The sequence below is a fragment of the Camelina sativa genome, chromosome 9 (assembly GCF_000633955.1).
Source record: "Camelina sativa cultivar DH55 chromosome 9, Cs, whole genome shotgun sequence".
In the NCBI taxonomy this organism is placed as follows: Eukaryota; Viridiplantae; Streptophyta; class Magnoliopsida; order Brassicales; family Brassicaceae; genus Camelina; species Camelina sativa.
The window spans coordinates 2167817-2193157 of record NC_025693.1 but is presented as its reverse complement, the minus strand read 5'-3'; the positions used below and the strand labels follow the sequence as shown (position 1 = coordinate 2193157).

Below are 25341 nucleotides of genomic sequence, written 5' to 3'. Positions count from 1 at the left end.
CTAATTAAATTGCAGATTTTTTTTTTTTTTTTGTGTAAATAGAAAAATACTCGCTCGAATTTCTCTATATTTTAAATTAGAATAATTCAGATTTTTTTTTTTTAATTTTAGAATAATCTCAATATTTTAATATCATTATTAGATGTACGTGTTTTATTCGTTTCCATCTATTAAGGCCGTGGTGGGGCGTCCTCACGCGCTTTGGTGGCCCAATCATCTGAACACAATGGTTAACTTAACGTAATGTGTTTTCAACTAATAACAACTAAGCTTGAAAATAACCTTTTTTTGTTTTTGTTTTTTCTTACCCATTGTTTAAATATTATTTTTAGCCAAAAGAAATTATCAAGAGAAGAAATTGACCCCATTATTTTTTACTTATTATATATATGTGACTGACCGGTCACTATATTTTCCACATCCAATATCAATTTTTCCTCTGTCTTCTTCTTCACTCTACTTCTTCAGACACACCCACACACATTAAAAAAACATTAACTTAACAAAGGTTAGATTTCAGACAAAGATTTTGTCTCAGACAAATGAAGTTCGGGAAAGAGTTCTCGTCTCAGATGGTGCCGGAATGGCACGAAGCGTACATGGATTATGATTATCTCAAATCTCAGCTTAAAGAAATCATCAAATTCAAACGCAAAACCAATCCTCACGGAGCTGGTCATCATCATCACAGCGTAATTCACCGGAAAACGACTCTTCACCGAGCATTCAGCGGTTTAATCTCTACATCAGCACCGGAGAAAAAGAAACACCACCACGGCGGTAGTGGTGGTCAGATCGGACATTTCTCAGATTCCGACGACGATCTCGAGGAAGGGATTAAGCCGGTGACTGCGCCGATTATGGTTCGCTCGGCGAGTCACGGTTACCAGACGACGTTTTTGATGGCGACGGAGGAAGGAGGAGAGTACGAGACCGTGTTTTTCCGGCGACTAGATGATGAGTTCAACAAAGTCGAGAGATTTTATAAAGATAAGGTTGAAGAAGTGATGAAAGAAGCTGTAATGCTTGAGAAGCAGATGGATGCTTTGATCGCGTTTAGGGTTAAAGTTGAGCATCCTGATGGTTGGCCTTGGGAGGAACGTACGGTGGAGATGACTCGTTTAGCTTCTGATGTTGCTAACTCTGCGGCTGCCGTCGCTGCTTCTACTCCCGCCGGTGCTCGATCCACCAGTAAGTATAATAAACCTAACTCACTCGCTATAAAATTGAAATTGATCTGTTTCTTTCTTTGGTTTTGTTTCTCCGGTTTTATCGAACCGTAATTGACAAATTGACTGATTGATTAATCTCGGTTTTGTCAAACCGAAACCGTTACTCTAGTTTTTATTGGAGCGACTCTCCGGTTTGATTATGAATTCCGGTTTTTATCGAACCGTTAACCGTATTGAATGTAACTGATCTGTTTCTTTTTTCTCTGGTTTTGGCGTTCTTTGAACACTAACCGGTTTGAATAAACCGTAATTATACCGAGTAACGAAATTGAAATTTGAATTTTGTTTTAATATTCTGGTTTGTGGTTACAGTGAAGGTTGGAGCTCATCATCAAGCTCACATGGAGGCGATACAGGAAGGAGGATCGAGTACAGCTGGTAAATCCTCTGACGAAGAAGATGATGAAAATGATGATGATGATGGAGAGAAAGAAGAAGATAACGGCGCATCCGTCGTAGTAGCCGCCGACGATGACATCAGTAAGCTGAAAGTTGCGAGGCCAGCTCCGATCGAGGTTTTGGATCGTGTTAAGATGAACCATACGAAAGAAACGCCACGCTCCACCATTAAAAGCGTTCTCCAGGTCGGGAATTTGACGGAGCTTAAATTTAGCAGAGAGAATCTGAGGAGAGTCGAAGCGAAGCTTAGACGCGCCTTCGTTGAGTTTTACCAGAAGCTTCGGCTACTTAAAAGCTACAGGTACGTTATACTCGTATATGTTGTTGAATTGGATGATCAAATCTTTAGAGTATTATGATTAATGGATTTTGAGATTCGAATTCGATGCAGCTTTTTGAATGAATTGGCGTTTTCGAAGATATTGAAGAAGTATGATAAGGTATAAGATTTGGCTTTAAGACTTTGAGATTTTGAATTTGTTTTTTTTTTGAAGTATGACTGAAAGGTGTTCGACGAAATTACTCTAAAACAGATAACTTCAAGACATGCTTCAAAGTCTTACATGAAAATGATTGATAACTCTTACCTTGGTAGCTCTGATGAGGTATAACTTTCATAAGGTCTTTTTGAATTCAGTTGGTTGATACTAACGTATGTATCTTACTCAAATTGATCTTTCTATTTTTGTCAACAGGTTACGAGACTCGTGGAGCGTGTTGAAGCTACGTTTATAAAGCATTTCGTGAATGCTAACAGGAGAAAAGGAATGAATATCTTGAGACCGAAAGCTAAAAGAGAAAGACATCGAATTACATTTTCCACAGGTGGGATACATTTACACATTTTCTATGATTTCTTTCTACATGAGATTTTGCTTGTCAGTTTCTAATGGGGAATTTTTCAGGTTTCTTGGGTGGATGCCTGTTTTCTTTAGTAGTGGCTCTATTCGCCATCATACGAACCCGAAACATTTTGCAGGAAGAAGGCCATAAACAGTACATGAGCACTATGTTCCCTCTTTACAGGTAAACTCTAATGTTTCTTCTGTTATCATGAACATATACATCGAAAATTCGAGGTGGAGCTTATTTTTTCGATTCTTCTTTCAGTTTGTTCGGGTTCATTGTTCTGCACATACTTATGTATGCTGGTAATATATACTATTGGAGGCGATATCGAGTGAATTACTCTTTCATATTTGGGTTCAAGCACGGAACTGAACTTGGTTATAGACAAGTTCTCTTTGTGGGATTAAGCATTGGAGTGCTTGCGCTTCTTTGTATTCTTGCCAACCTTGACATGGAGGTTGACCCTGAAACCAAAGATTACCAAGCTTTAACCGAACTTCTTCCTCTTTTCCTGCTCATTGTAAGTCTATAAATCCAGAACCTACTTTTTAAATGCGAAACGTAGCTATAGTTACGCTAATAACGGAATAATTTTGTGAACTAGGTTATGTTTGTAGTTCTAGTCTTACCATTCAACATCTTCTACCGCTCTAGTCGCTTCTTCTTCCTCACATGCCTCTTCCACTGCCTTGCTGCTCCTCTTTACAAGGTAGAACAGAAACTAACATTTTCATTGATCATGAAAAAGAAATATTGATTAATGTATAACAACATATGTTAACTTTGACGTCCCCTGCAGGTAACCTTACCTGATTTCTTGGTGGGCGATCAGTTAACAAGTCAGGTGCAAGCTCTTCGAAGCATCCAATTTTACATATGTCACTACGGTTGGGGAGACTACAAACATAGATTAAACACTTGCGCAGATTCAGGTGCCTACAATGCTTTCTTATTCATTGTTGCTGTCATCCCATACAGTGCTCGTCTCCTTCAGGTAAAAAAGTTTGTTCATTCGAAATCCAACGGGTCAAAACTCTCTTCATTCATAATTTCCTAAAAACCCTATATGTTTGCAGTGCTTGAGGCGACTGTTTGAAGAAAAAAACCCAGAACAAGGATACAATGGCCTCAAGTACTTCTTGACTATAGTGGCCGTCTGCTTAAGGACAACTTACAGTGTCGTTGACGAGGATCATGAATTTGTTTGGAGAATATTAGCTGGGATCTTCTCAGCTATTGCTGCCATTTTCTGTACTTACTGGGACTTAGTCTATGACTGGGGTCTTCTGAATCGAACATCAAAAAATCCGTGGCTCCGGGATAAACTCCTTGTCCCTCAGAAGAAAGTATACTTTATCGCAATGGTGAGCACAAACTACAGAAAAACCTCATCAGTTTGAATACTAGAGAAACTCTGAATATAACAACACTTCAATTTTGTTTGCAGATCTTGAACATCTTGCTCAGATTCGCGTGGCTGCAGACCGTTCTGGATTTCAATTTCTCCTTCATGCACAGACAAACGATGGTTGCTGTTGTTGCCAGTCTAGAGATTATCCGCCGTGGGATATGGAATTTCTTTAGGTGAGGAATACATAGGTTTCTACAATTTTTCTTCCATCATGAATCCACGCTATTTATACCGTCAACACAACATATAATATAACTTTCTTGGTGGGTTGTTAATGAAAAAAAATAACAGGTTAGAGAACGAGCATTTGAACAATGTAGGGAAGTATCGAGCATTCAAGACGGTTCCCTTACCATTTAACTACGACGAGGATGACGACAAAGACAACTAGTTTTTTTTTTTTTTTCGGTTTATAGGCTTAGATTATTATGGTAAGACCGATTCATCCACATCGAGAGGAGGATTGGATTAGACTAAAGCTGGTTTAATGAGTTCAAGGAGCTGTTACACTCAGGAGAACGGATATTTGCTAGATTAACCATAGTAATTAGGGTCACTGATTTGCTGGAGGCAGGTGAATGGAAGGAACACTTATAGGGTACCATTAAGCAGTGTACTCGGTATATCACATTTTGGGTTATCTTAATATAAAAAGTTATTAATGTATAGAGGAAACGACAACTAAGTGATTAATCTCCAACTATGCAAAAATATTTTGTGAAAAAGAATTATTAATTAATGGAAACACATAATTTTGTTCAGAACAATTGACCAAATTAACACAAGACACAAAAATTAGTTTCATTGAGAAATATTCATGGGCATCAACAAAGCAATGACATAAGTTAAAAACCATATTCCTCCCACAAGCAACAAAAGTAATAATCATAAAGTTGGGATCGAAAAGATTCTGATAATCCCCTCACTTGTCTTTAGTCTCTTCTTCTTCCTTTTTCTTCGCAGCAGCCGCAGCCTCCTCCCCTTGCTCCAACTCCTTTAAGGACTGAGTTAACATCTCTTTCTGCATTGCCAGATACTGTCCATAGTAATCGACGTTAGCATACATACATGTATTCAGCTTCAATCTAGCATCTTGACAATTCGTGCCCACTTCCCGACATTGAACAACTTCTTCGAATGCATCCTTGCACCCACCTTTTTTCAATGACCGACTAAACCNTAGGTGAGGAATACATAGGTTTCTACAATTTTTCTTCCATCATGAATCCACGCTATTTATACCGTCAACACAACATATAATATAACTTTCTTGGTGGGTTGTTAATGAAAAAAAATAACAGGTTAGAGAACGAGCATTTGAACAATGTAGGGAAGTATCGAGCATTCAAGACGGTTCCCTTACCATTTAACTACGACGAGGATGACGACAAAGACAACTAGTTTTTTTTTTTTTTTCGGTTTATAGGCTTAGATTATTATGGTAAGACCGATTCATCCACATCGAGAGGAGGATTGGATTAGACTAAAGCTGGTTTAATGAGTTCAAGGAGCTGTTACACTCAGGAGAACGGATATTTGCTAGATTAACCATAGTAATTAGGGTCACTGATTTGCTGGAGGCAGGTGAATGGAAGGAACACTTATAGGGTACCATTAAGCAGTGTACTCGGTATATCACATTTTGGGTTATCTTAATATAAAAAGTTATTAATGTATAGAGGAAACGACAACTAAGTGATTAATCTCCAACTATGCAAAAATATTTTGTGAAAAAGAATTATTAATTAATGGAAACACATAATTTTGTTCAGAACAATTGACCAAATTAACACAAGACACAAAAATTAGTTTCATTGAGAAATATTCATGGGCATCAACAAAGCAATGACATAAGTTAAAAACCATATTCCTCCCACAAGCAACAAAAGTAATAATCATAAAGTTGGGATCGAAAAGATTCTGATAATCCCCTCACTTGTCTTTAGTCTCTTCTTCTTCCTTTTTCTTCGCAGCAGCCGCAGCCTCCTCCCCTTGCTCCAACTCCTTTAAGGACTGAGTTAACATCTCTTTCTGCATTGCCAGATACTGTCCATAGTAATCGACGTTAGCATACATACATGTATTCAGCTTCAATCTAGCATCTTGACAATTCGTGCCCACTTCCCGACATTGAACAACTTCTTCGAATGCATCCTTGCACCCACCTTTTTTCAATGACCGACTAAACCAACACTCATCACAATCTTCCTCATTCTCCTTGTTAGTTTCATTCAAATTATTATCATCAGAACTTACGGTTTTAGATTTGTTCGGATCTTGCAAATCAACAGATGAATCTCCTCCTTGATGAGCAGAAAGATCGGTACCGCTTTTTGCTTTGGTCTCGGAACTCTCAGCATTCGGATTCATAGAAGACATAGTTGTGGTCTGATTTTGAAAGATGAAGTTTGGTTTGTGAGTCAAGAACACAAGTTGAATAGCTTTAAAACCCTCTCTACAACAAACCCTGAATGAGGTTAGTAATAAATTTATGAAAATTTTTCTTAAATTTTAGGAAATAAATCTTAAAAACTTAGGAAGATATCCAAAAACAAGTGGTGCTATTCTTGGATAAAAAAATTTCTTTTATGGTATTTTAAGATTTTCCTCTATACTTATAGTTAATTTGGTAATTTGTTAAAAATTTAGATTTAATTTAACTATGAATTAATGTGATATACAAATATTGACTGCTATAAAAAGTGTTAAATCTTAGTTTATTTCTTATTTTTTGGTCAATGTTATAAACTAAAGAGAGATTGGAAGAATTGTTGTATATTATTCCATAGAAAATATAGAATATATATAGGAATACAAGACTTGGAGAATAAGTAGAACTTGAGAAACAAGTAAGTCTAGAACATGGAGCCTACGATGGGTCTATAATGGGCATTCATCTAATGGGTTCATAACAGTCAAGAAGAATAGTTTAGTTTTTTTTCGAATTTTAACATGTCACATTTAGGGTCAAAATTAGACATTACAAAGTTTTTGGTGTAAAATATAATAATGTTAGAATTAAAGACGTTCAATTGAAATATAACATATTTCCAACTAAACAATGTCGTGGAGACAAGTTCTGAATTAAAGTAATGAAGTCGGTGACTGACTGTCTATGACTCCCTCAAGAGTAAATCAATGGATCAGAATCCGTATAGGAGAAGATCGTCTCCGATCAGAACCACCACCGGCGGTTCAAAGTCCGTCAACTTCTCCGAACTAATTCCGATGAAGTATCTCAGCTCCGGTACGATGAACCTAACGAGAACCTTCACTACTTGCTTGATACTTTGCTCTGTACTAGTAGCATTCTCAATGATCTTCAACCACCACCCATCTGATTCAAATCGGGTAATGGGTTTCGCCGAAGCAAGAGTTCTCGACGGCGGTGGCTTCTCCAATGTTACTAAAATCGGTATGTGTGCTCATCCAAGTCAAAGTTTTGAGCTTTATTAGTTTTAGATCTCGTGTTTAAACTGAAGCATTTGCCTTTATGTGTCCATAGGCCATAGCTCTTCGTCGATTTCAATTTTTTTAGATGATTCTCTTAAACTGATATGAGCAAGATTGTTTGGTTTTGCGTTTTAAGATTACTGTGATTCATAGTTTAGAATATGCAGTGAGTGGTGACAAAACCAGGTTATGTTTTATGGAGATTACTCTGATCTAAATTCATAAGCTAGTTGGAGTTTTCATTAAAACTGCCATAACAAAATTGAGTCTTTGAGTGGTGACAAAACTGTGTTTTTGGTCTGAGGTGGAAAAAAGTGCTCTTTTGTTTGTTCTTTAGCTTAGAATGTTCGTTTGCTTCTTTCCCTGTTATAGATTCTGTTTTGATTATGTTTTTTTTTTGTAGATTCAAATGATTCAGATAAGCTTCTCGGAGGACTACTAGCTACTGGTTTTGATGAAGGTTCTTGTCTCAGTAGGTACCAATCAGTACTTTACCGTAAACCTTCCCCTTACAAACCTTCTCCATATCTCGTCTCTAAGCTTAGAAACTATGAAATGCTTCACAAGCGATGTGGTCCGGGTACTGAATCCTACAAGGAAGCTCTTAAGAAACTTGATCAAGACCATATTGATGGCAATGGTGAATGCAGATATGTTGTGTGGGTTTCTTTTAGTGGGTTAGGGAACAGGATACTTTCTCTAGCTTCCGTTTTTCTCTATGCTCTTTTGACGGATAGAGTCTTGCTTGTTGACCGAGGCAAAGACATGAATGAACTCTTTTGTGAGCCGTTTCCTGGTATGTCGTGGTTACTGCCTTTAGATTTCCCTATGACTGATCAGTTTGATGGATTGAATCAGAAATCCTCACGCTGTTATGGAGGTATGGTGAAGAATCAGGCGATTGATACTGAGAAAACTTTGTCTTATCTTTATCTTCATCTTGTACATGATTATGGAGATCATGATAAGATGTTCTTCTGTGAAGGAGACCAAAACGTAATTGGGAAAGTCCCTTGGTTGATCGTCAAGACAGACAATTACTTTGTTCCATCTCTATGGCTCATACCGGGGTTTGATGATGAACTAAACAAGCTGTTCCCGGAGAAAGCGACTGTGTTTCATCACTTAGGTAGATATCTTTTTCATCCAACAAACCAAGTATGGGGATTAGTCACTAGGTACTATGAAGCTTACTTAGCTCATGCGGATGAGAAGATTGGGATTCAAGTAAGAGTTTTCGACGTAGGCGCAGGTCCATTTCAGCATGTGATGGATCAGATCTCATCTTGTACTCAAAAGGAGAAACTTCTACCTGAAGTAGATACACTAGTAGAAAGATCTCGCCAAGTTAGAACCCCTAAACACAAAGCTGTACTTGTCACATCTTTGAGCTCTGGCTACTCTGAGAATCTAAAGAGTATGTATTGGGAATATCCTACATCGACTGGAGAAATCATCGGTGTTCACCAGCCAAGCCAAGAAGGTTATCAGCAGACAGAAAAAAAGATGCATAATGGAAAAGCTCTTGCGGAAATGTACCTTTTGAGTTTTACAGATCATCTTGTGACAAGTGCTTGGTCTACGTTTGGATATGTAGCTCAAGGTCTTGGTGGTTTAAAGCCTTGGATACTTTATAAACCCGAGAACCGTACAGCTCCTGATCCTGCGTGTGGTCGGGCTATGTCGATGGAGCCTTGTTTCCACGCGCCTCCTTTCTATGATTGTAAAGCAAAAACGGGTATCGACACGGGAAAACTAGTTCCTCATGTGAGACATTGTGAGGATATGAGCTGGGGACTGAAGCTAGTATGATTTTTTTGAGTTTTTTGCTCTACTCCTGTTTTGATCTTTTGATGTTGTTACGAATATTTCTATTTAGCTATTTAGGATTATTTCTATTTTTCTTATTTCCTTTTCTCTTAGGGTTTTACTTTACGTTTGATTATATATAGAGATGAAGTCTAGGTTGTAAGACTCATCCAAGCAATTGAGAGCTTTGGAGGTTTCTATCGGATTAGGCCGAGGGAAGAGAACTAAGTTGAGTTTTACTCTTGTTACGTTATTGTTCTGTTTCTCTACTTTATAATAAAGGGGTTTTGATATTACTTCTGGTTTTGGGATTCATGTATTATTATGTGTAACACCCTCCCCCTTCTTAAATTAGCTTTTATAAAGTCAAATTTTGTGCTTTTGACATTTTCTCAAGTTAGATATAAGACAAGAGCATAAAGGTTGAGTCTTTATTACCAAAGTCTCCTTTTTTTTTTGGTATTGTTGCAGTAAAACGTGAATCTGATGAATCATTGCTTCTTCTCTTACTCTTTTTCCATGTAACAGATGAAGGTAAAAGGGAGAGATCAGATTTGATTTATATTTTCATTTTTTTGTTTAGATCTTAGGGTTTCTGAATAGAAATGTATCCATCCAGAAGAAGATTGCCTCTTTCCAAAGCCATTGATAAAGAACCGGAAGAACAATTTGGAGTCCAAGAAAAGAGATGCAGATTCTTGGGAGCAATTAGAATCAAAGAGATCTTAGCTTTAGTCATGGTTACTATCCCTGTCTTGCTACTAATCGTAGCCTTGTTTGGATATGATCAAGGAAATAGCTTTGTAGAAGCCACCAGAATCATACGAATGGAACCGGAACCAAATGTGACATCCTCAGATGATTCAACATTGCAGAGAGATCAGGAACAAAAGGGTAAGTCAATGATATATATGTTGTTTAACTTACCTTCTACTTTTTTTCTTTTGGGATTGGAATGTTTATATCTTTCTTTGAATGTTCCATCAGATTCTGAAGATTTGTCTCTGCTTGGAGGACTACTTGTTTCTGGATTCAAGAAAGAGTCTTGCTTGAGTAGATACCAATCTTACCAATACCGTAAAGCTTCACCGCACAAACCTTCTTTGCATCTACTTTCGAAGCTTAGAGCTTACGAAGAGCTTCATAGACGATGTGGACCAGGAACCAGACCATATATCAAAGCGGAAAGACTGCTTAAACCGAAACAAACCGGTGATTCGGAATCAGAAGGATGCAAGTATGTTGTTTGGATGTCGTTTAGTGGATTAGGAAACCGGATTATTAGTATTGCTTCTGCTTTTCTCTATGCAATGTTGACAGATAGAGTCTTGCTCGTTGAAGGAGGAGAGCAATTGAAGGACTTATTCTGCGAACCGTTCCTCGATTCCACTTGGTTGTTACCAAAAGATTTCACCTTAACTAGTCAGTTCAGTGGCTTTGGTCAAAACTCAGCTCATTGCCATGGAGACATGCTAAAGAAGAAACTGATTAACAGTTCCTCTGTATCGTCTCTGTCTCATCTCTATCTCCATCTAGCTCACGATTACAACGACCAGGACAAAATGTTCTTCTGCACAGAAGATCAGAATCTTTTGAAGAATGTTCCTTGGTTGATCATGAGGACAAACAACTTCTTTGCACCATCTCTCTTCTTGATTCCTTCATTCGAGGAAGAGCTTGGTATGATGTTTCCCGAGAAAGGAACGGTGTTTCACCATTTAGGTCGTTACCTTTTCCATCCTTCAAATAATGTATGGGGACTAATCACAAGATACTACCAAGCTTACTTAGCTAAAGCAGATGAGAGGATTGGTCTTCAAATAAGAGTCTTTGATGAGAAGTCAGGCGTATCTCCTCAAGTCACAAAGCAAATCATTTCGTGCGTTCAAAACGAGGATTTGTTACCTAAACTAAGCAAAGGAGAAGAACAACACAAGCAGCCATCAGAAGAAGACGTGAAACTCAAATCTGTCTTGGTCACTTCTTTAACAACAGGGTACTTCGAGATCTTGAAAACAATGTATTGGGAAAACCCAACTGTAACAAGAGATGTGATTGGAATAAATCAGCCAAGTCATGAAGGACATCAACAAACAGAGAAGCTAATGCATAACAGGAAAGCTTGGGCAGAGATGTACTTACTGAGCTTAACTGATAAGTTGGTTATTAGTGCTTGGTCTACATTTGGGTATGTAGCTCAAGGACTTGGAGGATTAAGAGCTTGGATTCTGTATAAACAAGAGAATCAAACAAACCCAAATCCACCTTGTGGTAGAGCTATGTCACCAGATCCTTGTTTCCATGCTCCTCCTTACTACGACTGCAAAGCAAAACGAGGAACTGACACCGGTAAAGTTGTCCCGCACGTTAGACACTGTGAAGATATTAGCTGGGGACTTAAACTTGTTGACAACTCTTAACTTGAAACAAGCCAGCTGAATCTTTATATCTGGACAAAACTTAGATGATCAACATTGTAATGTTTCTTTTTAAAAGATAGAAGAACCACGCCATTGCGTTTGACTCCTTTTTGTCTAATAAATTCTTTGCTTAGCCTTCAACACTCAAATTCTCCATAGAACTTGTGAAGTATATGAGCTTAAAGTTTAAAGCTATCACTAAACTTACAATAAGTGTAGTTTTAGTGGGCTTATATAAAACAAGCCCGTAATAAAGAAACCTGTTGTATAACTTTTTCCAACAGTATTATTAATTAGAGAATGATGAGGAGAAAAAAAAACGCAAAAGTTTTCTCAACTAACTTGACGAAAGAAGAGGGCTTGCTTGTTTGAATGGATCTCTTAAACAGCCTCTCCTCATTTTAAGTAGGGAAGTTACATCAGTGTTTATCTTCTTACACGCCTAACTTTGTTCTGTAACTCTTTCTTTTTGTGTCCTAAAAACTCCTTATATAAACACTCCCTTAATCTCTCATCAATCCACTCTCTCTCTCTCTCTCACACACACACACACACAGAAACCATGGTTTCTTCTTCTTCTTCTTCATCATTTTATTTATTATTTCCTTTCTTTCTTATTCTTTTCTCATGTTTAATATCAGTTTCATCATCAAGAAGATCATTAATCGACCGTCCTCTTCCCAAGAACCTTCCAAGATCCGGTTTTCGATTCAGTCTTCAACATGTGGATTCAGGTAAAAACCTCACCAAGATCCAAAAGATCCAAAGAGGGATTAACCGTGGTTTCCACAGATTGAACAGGTTAGGAGCTGTAGCTGTTTTGGCTGTAGCGTCTAATCCTGATGATACTAATAACATTAAAGCACCTACTCATGGAGGAAGCGGCGAGTTTCTTATGGAGCTATCCATTGGAAACCCGGCGGTTAAATACTCGGCTATTTTTGATACCGGAAGTGACCTTATATGGACTCAATGCAAGCCGTGTACGGAATGTTTTGATCAACCAACTCCAATTTTTGACCCCGAGAAATCTTCTTCTTACTCGAAAGTAGGGTGCTCTTCTGGTCTTTGCAACGCATTGCCTCGATCAAACTGCAACCAAGACAATGATGCTTGTGAGTATTTGTATACCTATGGAGATTACTCATCCACAAGTGGGTTCTTGGCCACGGAAACGTTCACTTTCGAGGAAGGGAACTCGATTCCTGGTATCGGTTTCGGGTGTGGGGTTGAGAACGAAGGAGACGGGTTCTCACAAGGCTCAGGTCTTGTAGGTCTTGGTCGTGGACCTCTCTCGCTTATCTCTCAGCTCAAAGAGACTAAATTCTCTTATTGCTTAACCTCGATTGAGGATAGCGAAGCATCTAGCTCGTTGTTTATCGGATCTTTAGCCTCGAATATCGTCAACAAAACAGGTGCAAGTTTAGATGGCGAAGTAACCAAAACGATGTCTTTGCTACGAAATCCGAATCAGCCTTCGTTCTATTACCTTGAGTTACAAGGCATCACCGTTGGAGGAAAACGCCTTTCTGTTGAAAAGTCTAATTTCGAACTAACCGAAAATGGAACGGGAGGCATGATCATAGACTCGGGAACGACCATAACGTTTCTCGAGGAGTCCGCCTTTAAGGAGTTGAAGGAAGAATTTACTTCCCGTATGAGTCTACCAGTCGATGACTCGGGATCCACAGGACTTGACTTGTGCTTCAAGTTACCTAATGTTGAAATGGATATTGCAGTTCCTAAGCTAATTTTCCATTTTAAAGGTGCGGATTTGGAGCTTCCCGGAGAGAATTATATGGTGGCGGATTCGAGCACAAGCCTTTTGTGTTTGGCCATGGGAAGTTCTAATAGGATGTCTATTTTCGGAAATGTTCAGCAGCAGAATTTTAATGTACTTCATGATCTTGAGAAAGAAACGGTGTCGTTTATTCCCACCGAATGTGGAAAACTGTAGATTTTTTTATTGTTTTCTTCTTTTATGATAAATAAATTTTTATGTTTTGAGACAACTTTAAGTGCCTCCATATTTTACTCCATTAGATAGGTACCTCCGAGAAAATAGAATATATCATGTTTTTTTATTTTGTTGATATGAAAACAAGGGAAAAAAACAGAAGTAATAAATCTTTGCAAAGAAAAGTAAAATTAGTTTATTTTCTTATTGAGAAACAATTATTTGAACCTAGCTAGAATAAATATTAAGTAATTGTATATGTGTCAATTTCCATGTGTCTGTGAAACCACAATGACATATATCATGTGCCTTGGCCCTTGGGGTTTTAATTTTTGTTCGGCATCATGTGTTTGAGTAATAGGTACAAAAAAAATTCTAAATATAGTAACATTATAACAAAAAGTAGTCTATTTCTGCTAATTGAAATCTCTTATAATTTGTTTATCATTTACCGTAGATTTGTGAATCCTGTAATTTATAGATATATAACGTAAAAGAGTGCTAATATGTTTTGGAAGGGCTTGTTCCATCATGAACAACTTAATTCGAAATCACATCGATATGATGTTTCTACGAGAATTATTGATAATAATGAACAATAAGTATAATCATTATAATTATTAAACTTGGAAGCAAAGTAAAGGAGTTCGCTCAACTTCCAAGCAACTCGAGCGAGAAAGATGAAAAGCATGCGTCATGCAGTTTGATTATAAAAGATGAAAATACGAACACGTCGCCCAAACAAATTAACATAATTAAGCCCTAACTATCTCACCTATATTTTGATTATAAAAATAAAATAAAAATCTTACCTATATTTTTTTATCAAAATGTTTCAAAACCTATAAAATTGGTATATCATACAGATTTCTAAACTTGGAAGTATATGTATCCTCTTTTAGGAAAATGTGTGTAAGATTTGTTTCTTTCACGATTGTATATTTTACCTCGCATATATGTAAAACTTTAGAGTACATGTGTATTGGTCGAATGTTCTTTGGTCATTGCGATTTGAATTTAACTAGAGTAGAATGGGTGAAAAAGAAAGAGAATGAGCTACAAACTTACAATATCCATATTAAACATGTAGAGAATACTCGTATGAGAGCTAATCGGTTCATATCATTGGGCTTGAAAGGGCCGCCTATAATAAAAATAATAATCTTGCTTAATCGGCCCATTGTGATATTGTTCTTTCCACATATTAAGACCAGAGAGATGGATCAAGTTCTCACCGTATCCGGATCCCATGTTCTTAAGAGCAATTGGTTTGTTTTTCATCACCTACAAGATTTTCATAGAGATGGTAACATGTGGTAGACGAACCCTGATGAAGGAGGGTAAATGAATTAATTAATCTTAGGGGATGTAGGCAGAGGAGAATTTGGTCCCAAGAGTGAGGGACGTCATTTGATAGACCCATCTTGAGCCAAGCTGTTGTTGAATGCTTAGGGATCGCCACTTTATGCCAAATGAGAGATGACCAAGAAACATGAAGCTTCCAAGGACGGATTGAATAACAGGTGTCAAAAGCTCTAGAGCATTGAAACATAGTTTTCAGTATCTCTACTTTATTTTATTACTAGTATATCATGTGTGTAGATAAATACCCTATTTGAATTAAGAATTTATTCTAATAATTTTTTTTGTTCAACAACTTATATTAATGATTTTCTCAAATAAGCCAAGCCGTAGAAATTTTAACCTAGTCGATACTCGTATTTCGTAAGTCGTTATTCTTGGAATTAATTTAACCTAGTCGATATTTGTTAAAAAAAAAAGAAAAAAGAGAAACCCTAGATAGGGTATATGTATCATGATATTTCGGTGCCCAAGTCTTTATTAAACGGCGGCGCCGCCTGTATTCTACTGTTCCCCGACTAAGAATTTAGCAGAAACATCAAGAGACGAAGATAACATAACAACTAAGAAATTAAGTAAAACGAACCGAAACTAGAGAAACAAAGTCAATCCACACAGTTGAGAAAAACGATGAAAGAAAGAGACAAATTAAAAACCATCAACCAAAGATAATAGAAAACATCGGAATCGACAATTAGAAAACGAAACCAAAAAAAAAAAGTTAGGGTTTTGGATCAGCTTCAAAAGCCCATGCGTTCTCCTTTCGAATCTTTGCTTCTTCTTCGGGTGTGAAATCGCACTCGATGTTGAAGATCGTTCGAATCTCCTCTGGCGACATGTCTTTGATGTGATCTGCAACGCTCTGGCAAGTGAGATCGAGAAGGTCTTTGACGTTGAGATAGTTAGCAGCGAGAATGATTGAGAAGTTTGTTTCTAAATCAATATTTTTCATGAACTGTGCGTCCCAAGTCTTGAGCTCCTTCGCCTTGGCTTCCTCTTCCTTGGTTGAATCTTTATCATCATCGACGTGTTTCTTGCAATACTCGATGACCAGTGCGAGGATCTTACCAGTGACGTTCGCCAGCGGGATTGCTTTATCGGCGCAGTCATCGTCGATCATGTGCCCTATGATCTGCAATTTACGAGCCACCGCTTCTTCAATCTCGAAAGTTTCACCATCGGAGCTAGTCAACACAACCTTGTTCGAAGACATTGTTTTCTTTTTTTTTTTTTTGTTTTTTGTGTGGTGAAACGAAAAAGAAGATTTTTAGGAGATATTGAATGAGAGATCGAAGAAGGTATGATGATCGTCTCTCTATTTATCTGATGAGAGAGTCGGTCAATTATTGAATTTAGGAATTAGGAAATATAATAATTTTTTGAGAAATACTCTAACATAGCACTAAATCAAGTTTTATGGACAACTATATAACACATTCCATAAATTTCCAAAATAGCACTATTTGACACATTAAAATATTTAATTTAGGGATTAGGCTAATGGGCCGGCCTGTTGTGGCCCAATGGTTGACAAAAAAAAAAAAAATTAATTTTAATTTTTAGAATTTTTTCTTTTAATGTTTGGGTTCTCAATTTCACATTTAAAGTATAGTTTTGAGGAGTAGGGTTTAATATTTTGAATTTAGGATTTAATTTTAGAAGATTAATTAGTGCTATTTTTGGAATTTTAGAGATGTTGTGCTAAGTTTAGAACAAAACCTTATTTTGGTGCTATTTTTATCTTCCATAATTTTTCCCTTTTTAATTTCCAAAGCAATAAGGAAAGGGAAATTAAAATATTTTATTTATAATGACTTTTATAAAAAGTCTAAATATTGGTAAAAAAACAGAATATGCACAAAAATGAAATCATTACCTTTTACTAATGGAATAATCTTTGACTTAATGAGGCAAATATATATATAAAAAAGATTCAGAACACATTTAATTAAATTTAGGAAGGATTAACTAATATTTATGGAGACTCCTCAATTCTGGATGGCTTTCATAACAAAATTAGGAAGACACAATAGTTGTAGAAGATGTGTGACAACCCGTCCCACAGACCCCACTAGCCCACCGCTAGCTGCCCCAACGGACTGTCCGTGGACCCTGCTAGTCCCTCGCTAGCCGTCAAAACGAACCCCAAGCTGGCCCTGCAGGGCATTGATCCTAACCCATCACTGTGGATATCCAAATCCACCAGTAGGTTAAAAGGTGGGGACCAGGGTTCGAGGAACGCCTGGCGCACCTATAACCTACTGGTAGATTTGGATATCCACAATGATGGGTTAGGATCGATGCCCTGCAGAGCTAGCTTGGGGTCCGTTTGAATGACTAGCGGGAGACTAGCAGGGTCCACGGACGGTCCGTTGGGGCAGCTAGCGGTGGGCTAGTGGGGTCCGCGGGACGGGTTGTCACAGAACTGATACACGATCAAATTTGAGATTGGAAGCTTCGCCAGGAGAAAAATAAGAAGAAGAAGATTGGATTTTCGTTTTTGGTACTGTGTGTATCGACGAAGAGAAAGATGAGAGGAAGGAAGATGAGATTGTGATTTTAGGTTTTAAATATTGTTTTAATTTTATTGATATTTAATTTTATTTTAATAACTGATATCTCTCCTTTCCTTCTAATTTTGTGCTAGTTTTGGAACATTTGAGGGTGAGTGCTAAGTTTGGAATAAAAACTTAGATTAGTGCTATTAGAGGGTATATATATATATTTTTTATGGAAGTTAATTAATATAACCCCAATTTATACTACACACATTGGTCTTATACAAATGTTATACTAAAGGGGGTTATTGGTTTAGGATTTAGAAAGAATTTTAATAACTTTAAAAGTTATGTAAAATATGTTGTTATTCAATCAAGACTTTTTAAAGCTCTTTAAAAATTTGGTGTTATTGGTTGTGGATTTGTAAAAAGTTATCTAAAATCTTGATAAATCTAGTATTATTGGATTAAGAGTCTTATAAAGTCATGAAAAGTTTTATGTTATTCAATTAAAACAAAAGAATCTTGGATTGTTTATGACAACATATTGTTAATGACAACATATTGTTCTCAAAAGAATCTTGGATTGTTAACGCTTGTTCGATTTGTCTCTGATTCTTCTTAGCAAGTTTATGATGTGATATGAAATGGATTCAAAGTGTGTCTGATTTTGAAAGTGAATAGTCGTGATTTTGCTTCCTCCAATAGCTATGAATGATTCAATTTTGCATTCTGTTTGATCTTGCTGTAGATATTGATCTTCACAACTCCGAAGCTTGCTATGAATCTCAAATCGTGAGTTATGAGAATTAAATTTATGGATTGATTATATTGTTGAATAAGGTTCTAAACTCAAATGATTGATGATATACATGATGACAAATATTTCAAGAACAAAGCAAAGAGTTGATGATAAAGATGAGAAAATGGGCATTTGAGTGGAATTTTGAGTTAAGTTTTTAATAAACTCAGTTTTTAATTATGGAAGGTCTTCCTAAAATTCAAAAATGCTTTCCTAAATTTTTTTAAAATATGTTTTTAAATATTTTTATATGTGTTTTGCTTTATTGTATAACATATTTCTCCACTAATGATGTATAATGATTTGATTTTGTGCACATATTGGTGTTTTACAATGAAAGTAGCAAATAGAAATATCTAGCATGATGTTTTAGGAAGACATTCCTGAATGTCAGTGACTCCTTCCTAAATATTTATGAAGACTATCCTGAATTTTAAGGAATCGTCCTGAATATTATTGAATCTTTCCTAAAATAATTGTGTAGCCTGTAGGAGTACTATACATTATTTTTTTGAAGACCTTCATGAATAGCAAAAAGTCATTCCTGAAAATTATTAAAAATCATTCTTAACCTTTTAAAACAGAGTGTTTTTTACTTAGTTGTTATATCATAAATAGAATAGCATGAAAAATATCCCAGCATCATCAACTGTAAACCCAAAACATACATAAGAGATGTTTTGTATTGGATTTTTTTATGTAAGGTTTGTAAGTAACCATTGAACTAGATGGGCGATGGTTTAGTTTTTTTACTTTTTTTTACCGATGTTGGTTAAACCTTTAAGATGCAAATGCAATGTGACCTGTAAATCATCAGTTCAATGCCGGTTCTTTAAATATGCTAAACTTCCTGAGTTCTCCCTTTCGCCCATCTAGTTCCTTTCTTCTCAAGGTACTGCATTCTCCCCTACGTGCTCCATTATATGTTCTATATAGTAACGTGCAGCGTTTTCAGATCTGCAGTAAATATAGAAAGTGTATTAACGTATTTTACAGTAGCAACAAATACAATTATATATTTTAATAGGAAAACAAACAGCTTACATCTCCTTGTGATGTTCCATTCCCTCGAAATCTGGTTTTATATAGATTTGCAAAGAGGCGGTTGTGTTGACGAGGCAAGGAGCATNTCGAAATCTGGTTTTATATAGATTTGCGAAGAGGCGGTTGTGTTGACGAGGCAAGGAGCATCTACAGAACATTTACAAAATTAGATGTATATGGTTTCAGAAGGCTAGTTTCCTTATCTGATCTATCAAATCGAACATACCTTCGTAGGTTCCAACCTTCCAGAACCGCAAAATACAAAAGACGGGTTCGGATGTAAAAGTAAGATGACACCCGAGTGCTTCCCAAGCATTTATGAAGCGAGCAGCATAATCATCTAGGGCACGACACTTGAGGGTTTCATTCCTACGATTTTCTCATGTTAATATTGAACGGGAATACGAAAAAAACTTTAAATGTAAATGTATTGAAAAGGTAGCACAAATCTCCTTTACCTCCCATTCAGTAGGGTGAGGACAACTTCATTGGCCGCATTTGCCCCCTCGAGCAATCTTCTGTCTTCCACCCCAACTACACACCCACAGACATCTGATTCGGGGTAGACACATACTTTAAATGTTACGACCTATGTATTTTGATATGAAATTGTCTACTAACCTATTTATTTAGTATCAGGCCTAAAAACTAGTGATAATCACAAATATATCAATTAGCAAACGTTTGTTAACGTTGTTTCAAACGATTTGTGTAATTGAAAATTGAAGATAAGCGTACCGAATGATATGGGATGGGTAATTCTCCCTCGAGATATATCACCCAAATCTTCGAAACGGAAGTAGTGTTTTTGATTCACCGGTGAGAGCAGGCCCATCGTCGACTCATCAGTAAATTTGATTTGGAAAGGATGATGTGTATTCCTCTCCCTAAGTGTTGGCTGGATGACCTTGAAATTCCTAATTTCATACCAATCACCATCATAGATATACTTCCTCATTTTCTTATAGGTCCCTGGTAAAAACGCCACCTCGATTGTGTCACCCTACAAATTGCATATCAATTGTGTATAAGACCACTGCGTTGGTTAACAACTTCGTGCAAATATTTTACAAAGCAAAGTGGACTAACCCGTGTATCAGCAAGGAGCAGAACCCGCTTCCAAAAGAACTCAGTAACATACCACGAATTCAAGACCTTCGCTTGGATAATCCAATTCGTTTTTCCTGGTATAAGATCAGCGATGGCATCAACTCTAAACTCCATGGTTTTTTCTGATAATATCCTGTTACTCGTTTCTACCCTGGGTTTGGAAAGGAGACAGGGTGATGCTATTTAAATAAAACAAAACGTCGTGACTAGTAGTTGCGTCTTTCTACCGACGGCGCATAGATCCTTCTCTACTAAGCGCGACTCTTCGCTTTCTTTGTTTTTATTCGGGTTTATATTTGAAATTTACTTTAATTCGTAGTCTACGTACAGACAACTAATTTACGTATTGTAGAGTTATCCTAGTTTAAAAAAACCATAATTTAATTGCCGGTCCAGCAACATTGGAGGCCCAATACGAAAAGAAATTGTATTGTTTACTTTTAAATTGTTTTTCTCAGTAAGTCTGATGTAATTTTTGAAATTTTTAAATGGGTCCTCAACTCAATTTCTAAAATTGAGGCCTTCTGATGTGCGTTCGAATGGGCTTATTAAAATTGAGGCCTTCTTTTAGTTAGAGTTTAAGAAATAAACAACAAATCCATACCGAATGGGCTTATTAAAATTGAGGCCCGGTACCTATGTATCATAGGGATGTGAACACTTCCGATTTCACCAACCGAATGCACAGTAGTAACAAAACAATACATTTCTCGTACCAAACGTAAGGACCCATGTACCCACACACACTTTGTTTTACATACACAATTGGCAGATATATGTATTGTGTATAGTTCTTTTGCAAGATAGAACAGTTACAAAAGGAAAGGAACCAACATCAAGTGGTACATGCTTAAAAATAAGTAGAAGAGAAAACCATTGAAACAAAAGGCCGGATTCAGTCCGCGTAAACCCTATGACGTAGATATTAGTACGGCGTTTATAACAGAAGGCATTTAGATGAAACGTTTAGGGCGAAACATCTAAAGAGATAATATAACTAAAGGATCTCAGATATAGATTTCGCCAACCACCAAAGGCCGCAATTGTTGCACACCATGTCATAGTCTCGATAGTTGAGAGAGTACAGACCATGCTCCAATAAACACAATTTAGCACATTCCGGAGAAGGGATCAAAGGGGCAATCGGATAGACGAATGTATCCTTGTACGTGTTTTCTCGCGCCGTCTGATATCTACCCAGCAACATGAACAACTCCCTGCCCAAAATCCTTGTTTGAGTTGTATTTAGTTGGTAGTGGTATTCCAAAAACAGGTAAAGATAATGACCCGCCATGTCGAGGTTCCCATGTAACATAGAAAAAAATCCACATGCTAGTGTGGCATCATCTCTTGCGGGTACGTTACGAGTTAGAAGTGCAATACCTCCCTCAATGTCGCTTTCCTCGGCAACAACCCGGAGACCTTCGTAATAGATTGCCTTTTTGTTCCCAGCGTCAAGGCATTTTTCGAAGATACGCCGGTGCATCCCTTCCTCTTTTATTCTACGATTTCGATGATGTAATTTTTGGAACCAAGAAGGATGGCAAGTAATGCTGGAGATGTTAGCATCCTTGAGAACTTGAGGCCTAAGCGCTGTTTTGACTCCCCGAGGTCCTGCCTTGACTATTGGAGCTAGGTAGTTCAAACCATCAACTGCGAGAAACCCGAAGATGATAATCAACATCTCATCTGGTAGATGAGGCATTTTTTGAGACGCAGACGCCATCTTGCTGTGATTTTTCAGTAGGAACTACAACTTGTACAGAAGGGTGTTTGAAGAACACAAAGTTCAGGTTGCACTCAGTGGGACTGGTAATTATAATTTATAGAACGCTAACAAGATATGTATTTAGCTAACACCCTACCCGTTTATTGTTGTAATGCAACGTGACAAACGTCACTTACTACTGTTTAATTAAAACTCGCTGAGATATAAATCACATCACGCTGAGATAACACGACTTGGGGGGTAGGAGTTGTCACTTCGTCCAACCTACTGCTGTCATGTCTACCCTAAGTAGAGCCTAGCGGAATTTAAGAGAAATAATTGTCTAAGTAGTGTATAACGCATTTGACATCCGTTATTATGGTGGCGCCACGTATATACTAATTTGAAATAGAAGAATCTGCGTCAGCGGATATATTTATAATTAATTTGCATAAAGGGGGTTTTGCTCACCCAAACAATAATTGCATAAAGGGAGATAATGCCTGAACTATTCCTTCCCATTCTACGAACACGCAAATTGCAAAATCTAATACGTACAAGGCCTAAAGTATATACTATTGTACGTACACTAAACGTACATTCTCTTGAACGTACACTGAAATTATAAACGTTGTTATTACACTAATATCTTTCAGGTTGTGTACGTCTTAGTATTATATATAAGTGGTTTTGCAATGGGTAGGTACGAGTTTTAGGCACCCAACCTCTTAGTTTTCGTAAACAACATATTAAGTAGCGATAGATTCCGCGTTCTTATGAAGGATACAACCTAGGTGTTACATGAACCAAAATGGTAGTACAACAGGGAGACATTGTAAACGGATTTAGTTGCCGTAGAAGGATTCTAGAAGATATAAGAACTGCGTTGAAAACATGATATTCGTTACATATTACGTTTAGGGCGAAACATATTATGAGAAAAGTAACTACAGGATCTCGGACATAGCTTTCGCCAACCACCAGAGGCCGCAATTTCTGCAGCCAATGTCATAATCTTCATACCATTTGTTTTTGAAACCATGCTTCAATAAACACAATCGACCACATTCCGGAGAAGGGATAAAGGGAGCAATAGGATAGACGAATGTGTTCCTGTATGTGTCTACTCGCGCCGTCTGATATCTACACAGCAACCGGAACACCCCCTTGGCCAGAAACCTTGCTCGTTCCGATTTAAGTGGGTAGTGATGTGAATCAAACAGTTGAAGAAAATGTCTAGCCATCTCGCAGTTCCCATCTAACATAGAAAAAAACCCACAAGCGAGTGTCGCTATAGGTTCCGCGGGAACGTTACGAGTTAGGAGTGCGATACCTTGCTTAATGTCTTCCACCTCGGCAACAACCCGGAAACCTTCGAAAAAAATTGCCTGTTTGTTGCCAGCATCTAGGCATTTATTGAAGATACGCCTGTGGATCCCTTCATTTTGGACTCTACCATTTGGGTGATGTGGTGCTTGAAAGCTCGTCGGATCCCAGCATAAGGTGAAGATGTTAGCATCCTTTAAAACTTGGGGAGAGAGCGCCGTTTCTACACCTCGATGACCTGCCTTCAGTATTGGAGCGAGGTACTCCAAACCATCAACTGCGAGAAAGCCGAGGATTTTAATCAATATTTCATCGGGTATATCAGGCATTTTTCGAGTTGCAGTCGTCATTTTCACTTGAATTTTCTAAAACAATGTTTCGTATGTGTTGCAACTTGTGGAGGGTACTCTAAATAAAGAGAAAGTTCTAGTTTGGAGTTGCAGGGTTTTTAATAATTATGGCAATGAACGACGACATGTATAAGTGCGCCTTTTAAGCTTTTTTTTTTTAAATCCGCGTGATGTTACCAATCAAGACATATTCTGTAGTTTTAGTTTTTTTTGGAAAAGCAAAATTACTGTTGCGGTTTCCAAAACAGTTAACACATGAACCGCATATACTTGGAGCCCATGAACCGCATATACTTTACCCAACTACCATTTACCTAGCGGTTTCATAAATTCCGCACTGAACAAAGCAATAATTTGATTTTTCTTTTTTGTTTAATACTAATACAAGTTACAAATCCGCACATAATTCGACATAGAGAGAGGTCAAACTATAGCCTAAATACGTAGTAATCATTGTTCCATACGAACCATGTGTGAATATATTATTTGTTCACACCCTTAGTTCACACTGTGATCAGATTTCGTAACTTAGTAATGATTACAAACACATCATGTTAAACGTACTCATCAAGACACATCGATGAGATATAAGTCACATCCCTCTACTTACTTGTTAAACAACTCTTCTACGTCTTCCCATATAAGACTTTTGCGGGTATCAGTTGTCACATCGCAGTTGCCAACAGGTGTCATGTCTGACAATAGACGTTAACTGAGCGGGTAGTGAATAATCGAGATTGAGATAGTAGATTATAGTAGTAGACTTCAAATCCGTTATATGGTTATGACACGTGTATACTAATAGGGGATGTGGGGGATTATATATGGTTATGATGTAAAGAGGCCTAAAATATTCCAACCGGCCCATTAAGATTCTCAAAACGACACTCCATCTATATTGTTAGTGGATGTTTATAAACTCTTAATAATTAGTGGTTTGATGTTACCTCGCCATCTTGTCACGCAGTTATATCAAGTATCATTTATATCCATACCAAATACTTCCCCAACCATATCAAACGATTGTATTATAAAATCGTTTGCATTACAATGTGCACATAATACTTTCACTACAAATATGACCAACCCAAATCTTCCTGATGATCTGTTGGCGCGAATAGCTAAACTAATGGCAGCAAAACAAAGGTGGTACATGCAGTCACTCCTACGTTCGGGAAATAGAGGCAAAATTATAGTTTACCGTCGCGACGTCTTGAAAGAGGCAAACATCTTCAACATGTGCAGTGACCCCGATGATATCATGTTTGGTGGTCGACACATGAAGTTTTTTGAAAGGTGCCTTGATGCGGATAATCCAACGGCCATATATTATGAAGGCCTTCGTCTTGCAACAAAAGATGGGGACATTGAAGGGGCCGTAAATTTACTCCTGCGTAACGTACCAACACATGCCGACGCTACTCTTGCGTCTGCCATGTTGTGCATCTGTAAAGGGTCCGGAGTCCAGGCGGGTCATTTGCTTCAGCTGTTTTCTATAAAACACTACCCACTTGACTCCGAAGAGGTTGGAGATATGTGTGAAGAACTCATCACTGAGCTTATTCACTATGGAGCATCACACAATACAACTTATGGTGTGTTTTTTGACTA

General features: G+C 37.4%; 7 protein-coding genes across 7 annotated transcripts; 4 read left to right on the top strand and 3 right to left on the bottom strand.

The window, feature by feature from the left end:
• Positions 428 to 4616, top strand: LOC104710238 (phosphate transporter PHO1 homolog 5). Its single transcript, XM_010426806.2, has 12 exons — positions 428 to 1191; positions 1545 to 1932; positions 2023 to 2071; positions 2165 to 2236; positions 2327 to 2456; positions 2537 to 2657; positions 2742 to 3000; positions 3085 to 3189; positions 3280 to 3474; positions 3557 to 3844; positions 3928 to 4064; positions 4183 to 4616. Exons 1-12 carry the CDS (start codon positions 543 to 545, stop codon positions 4280 to 4282), a joined length of 2493 nt encoding a protein of 830 aa, XP_010425108.1. The 5' UTR covers positions 428 to 542; the 3' UTR covers positions 4283 to 4616.
• On the bottom strand, positions 5191 to 6466 carry LOC104710237. The gene has a single exon (XM_010426805.2). The coding sequence runs from the start codon at positions 6268 to 6270 to the stop codon at positions 5824 to 5826; it is 447 nt and encodes a 148-aa protein (XP_010425107.1). The 5' UTR covers positions 6271 to 6466; the 3' UTR covers positions 5191 to 5823.
• On the top strand, positions 6959 to 9449 carry LOC104710236 (galactoside 2-alpha-L-fucosyltransferase-like). Its single transcript, XM_010426804.1, has 2 exons — positions 6959 to 7306; positions 7748 to 9449. The coding sequence occupies exons 1-2, from the start codon at positions 7030 to 7032 to the stop codon at positions 9154 to 9156; spliced, it is 1686 nt and encodes a 561-aa protein (XP_010425106.1). The 5' UTR covers positions 6959 to 7029; the 3' UTR covers positions 9157 to 9449.
• Positions 9533 to 11681, top strand: LOC104710235 (fucosyltransferase 2-like). The gene is made up of 2 exons (XM_010426803.1): positions 9533 to 10047; positions 10141 to 11681. The coding sequence occupies exons 1-2, from the start codon at positions 9759 to 9761 to the stop codon at positions 11571 to 11573; spliced, it is 1722 nt and encodes a 573-aa protein (XP_010425105.1). The 5' UTR covers positions 9533 to 9758; the 3' UTR covers positions 11574 to 11681.
• LOC104710234 (aspartic proteinase nepenthesin-1-like) lies at positions 11982 to 13585 on the top strand. The gene has a single exon (XM_010426802.2). The coding sequence runs from the start codon at positions 12136 to 12138 to the stop codon at positions 13528 to 13530; it is 1395 nt and encodes a 464-aa protein (XP_010425104.1). The 5' UTR covers positions 11982 to 12135; the 3' UTR covers positions 13531 to 13585.
• Positions 15464 to 16157, bottom strand: LOC104710233 (SKP1-like protein 16). Its single transcript, XM_010426801.2, has one exon. It carries the CDS (start codon positions 16103 to 16105, stop codon positions 15614 to 15616), a length of 492 nt encoding a protein of 163 aa, XP_010425103.1. The 5' UTR covers positions 16106 to 16157; the 3' UTR covers positions 15464 to 15613.
• On the bottom strand, positions 19274 to 20460 carry LOC104714928. Its single transcript, XM_010432394.1, has 5 exons — positions 20326 to 20460; positions 19975 to 20239; positions 19695 to 19770; positions 19463 to 19605; positions 19274 to 19383 (listed from the first exon to the last, which is right to left on the bottom strand). Exons 1-5 carry the CDS (start codon positions 20458 to 20460, stop codon positions 19274 to 19276), a joined length of 729 nt encoding a protein of 242 aa, XP_010430696.1.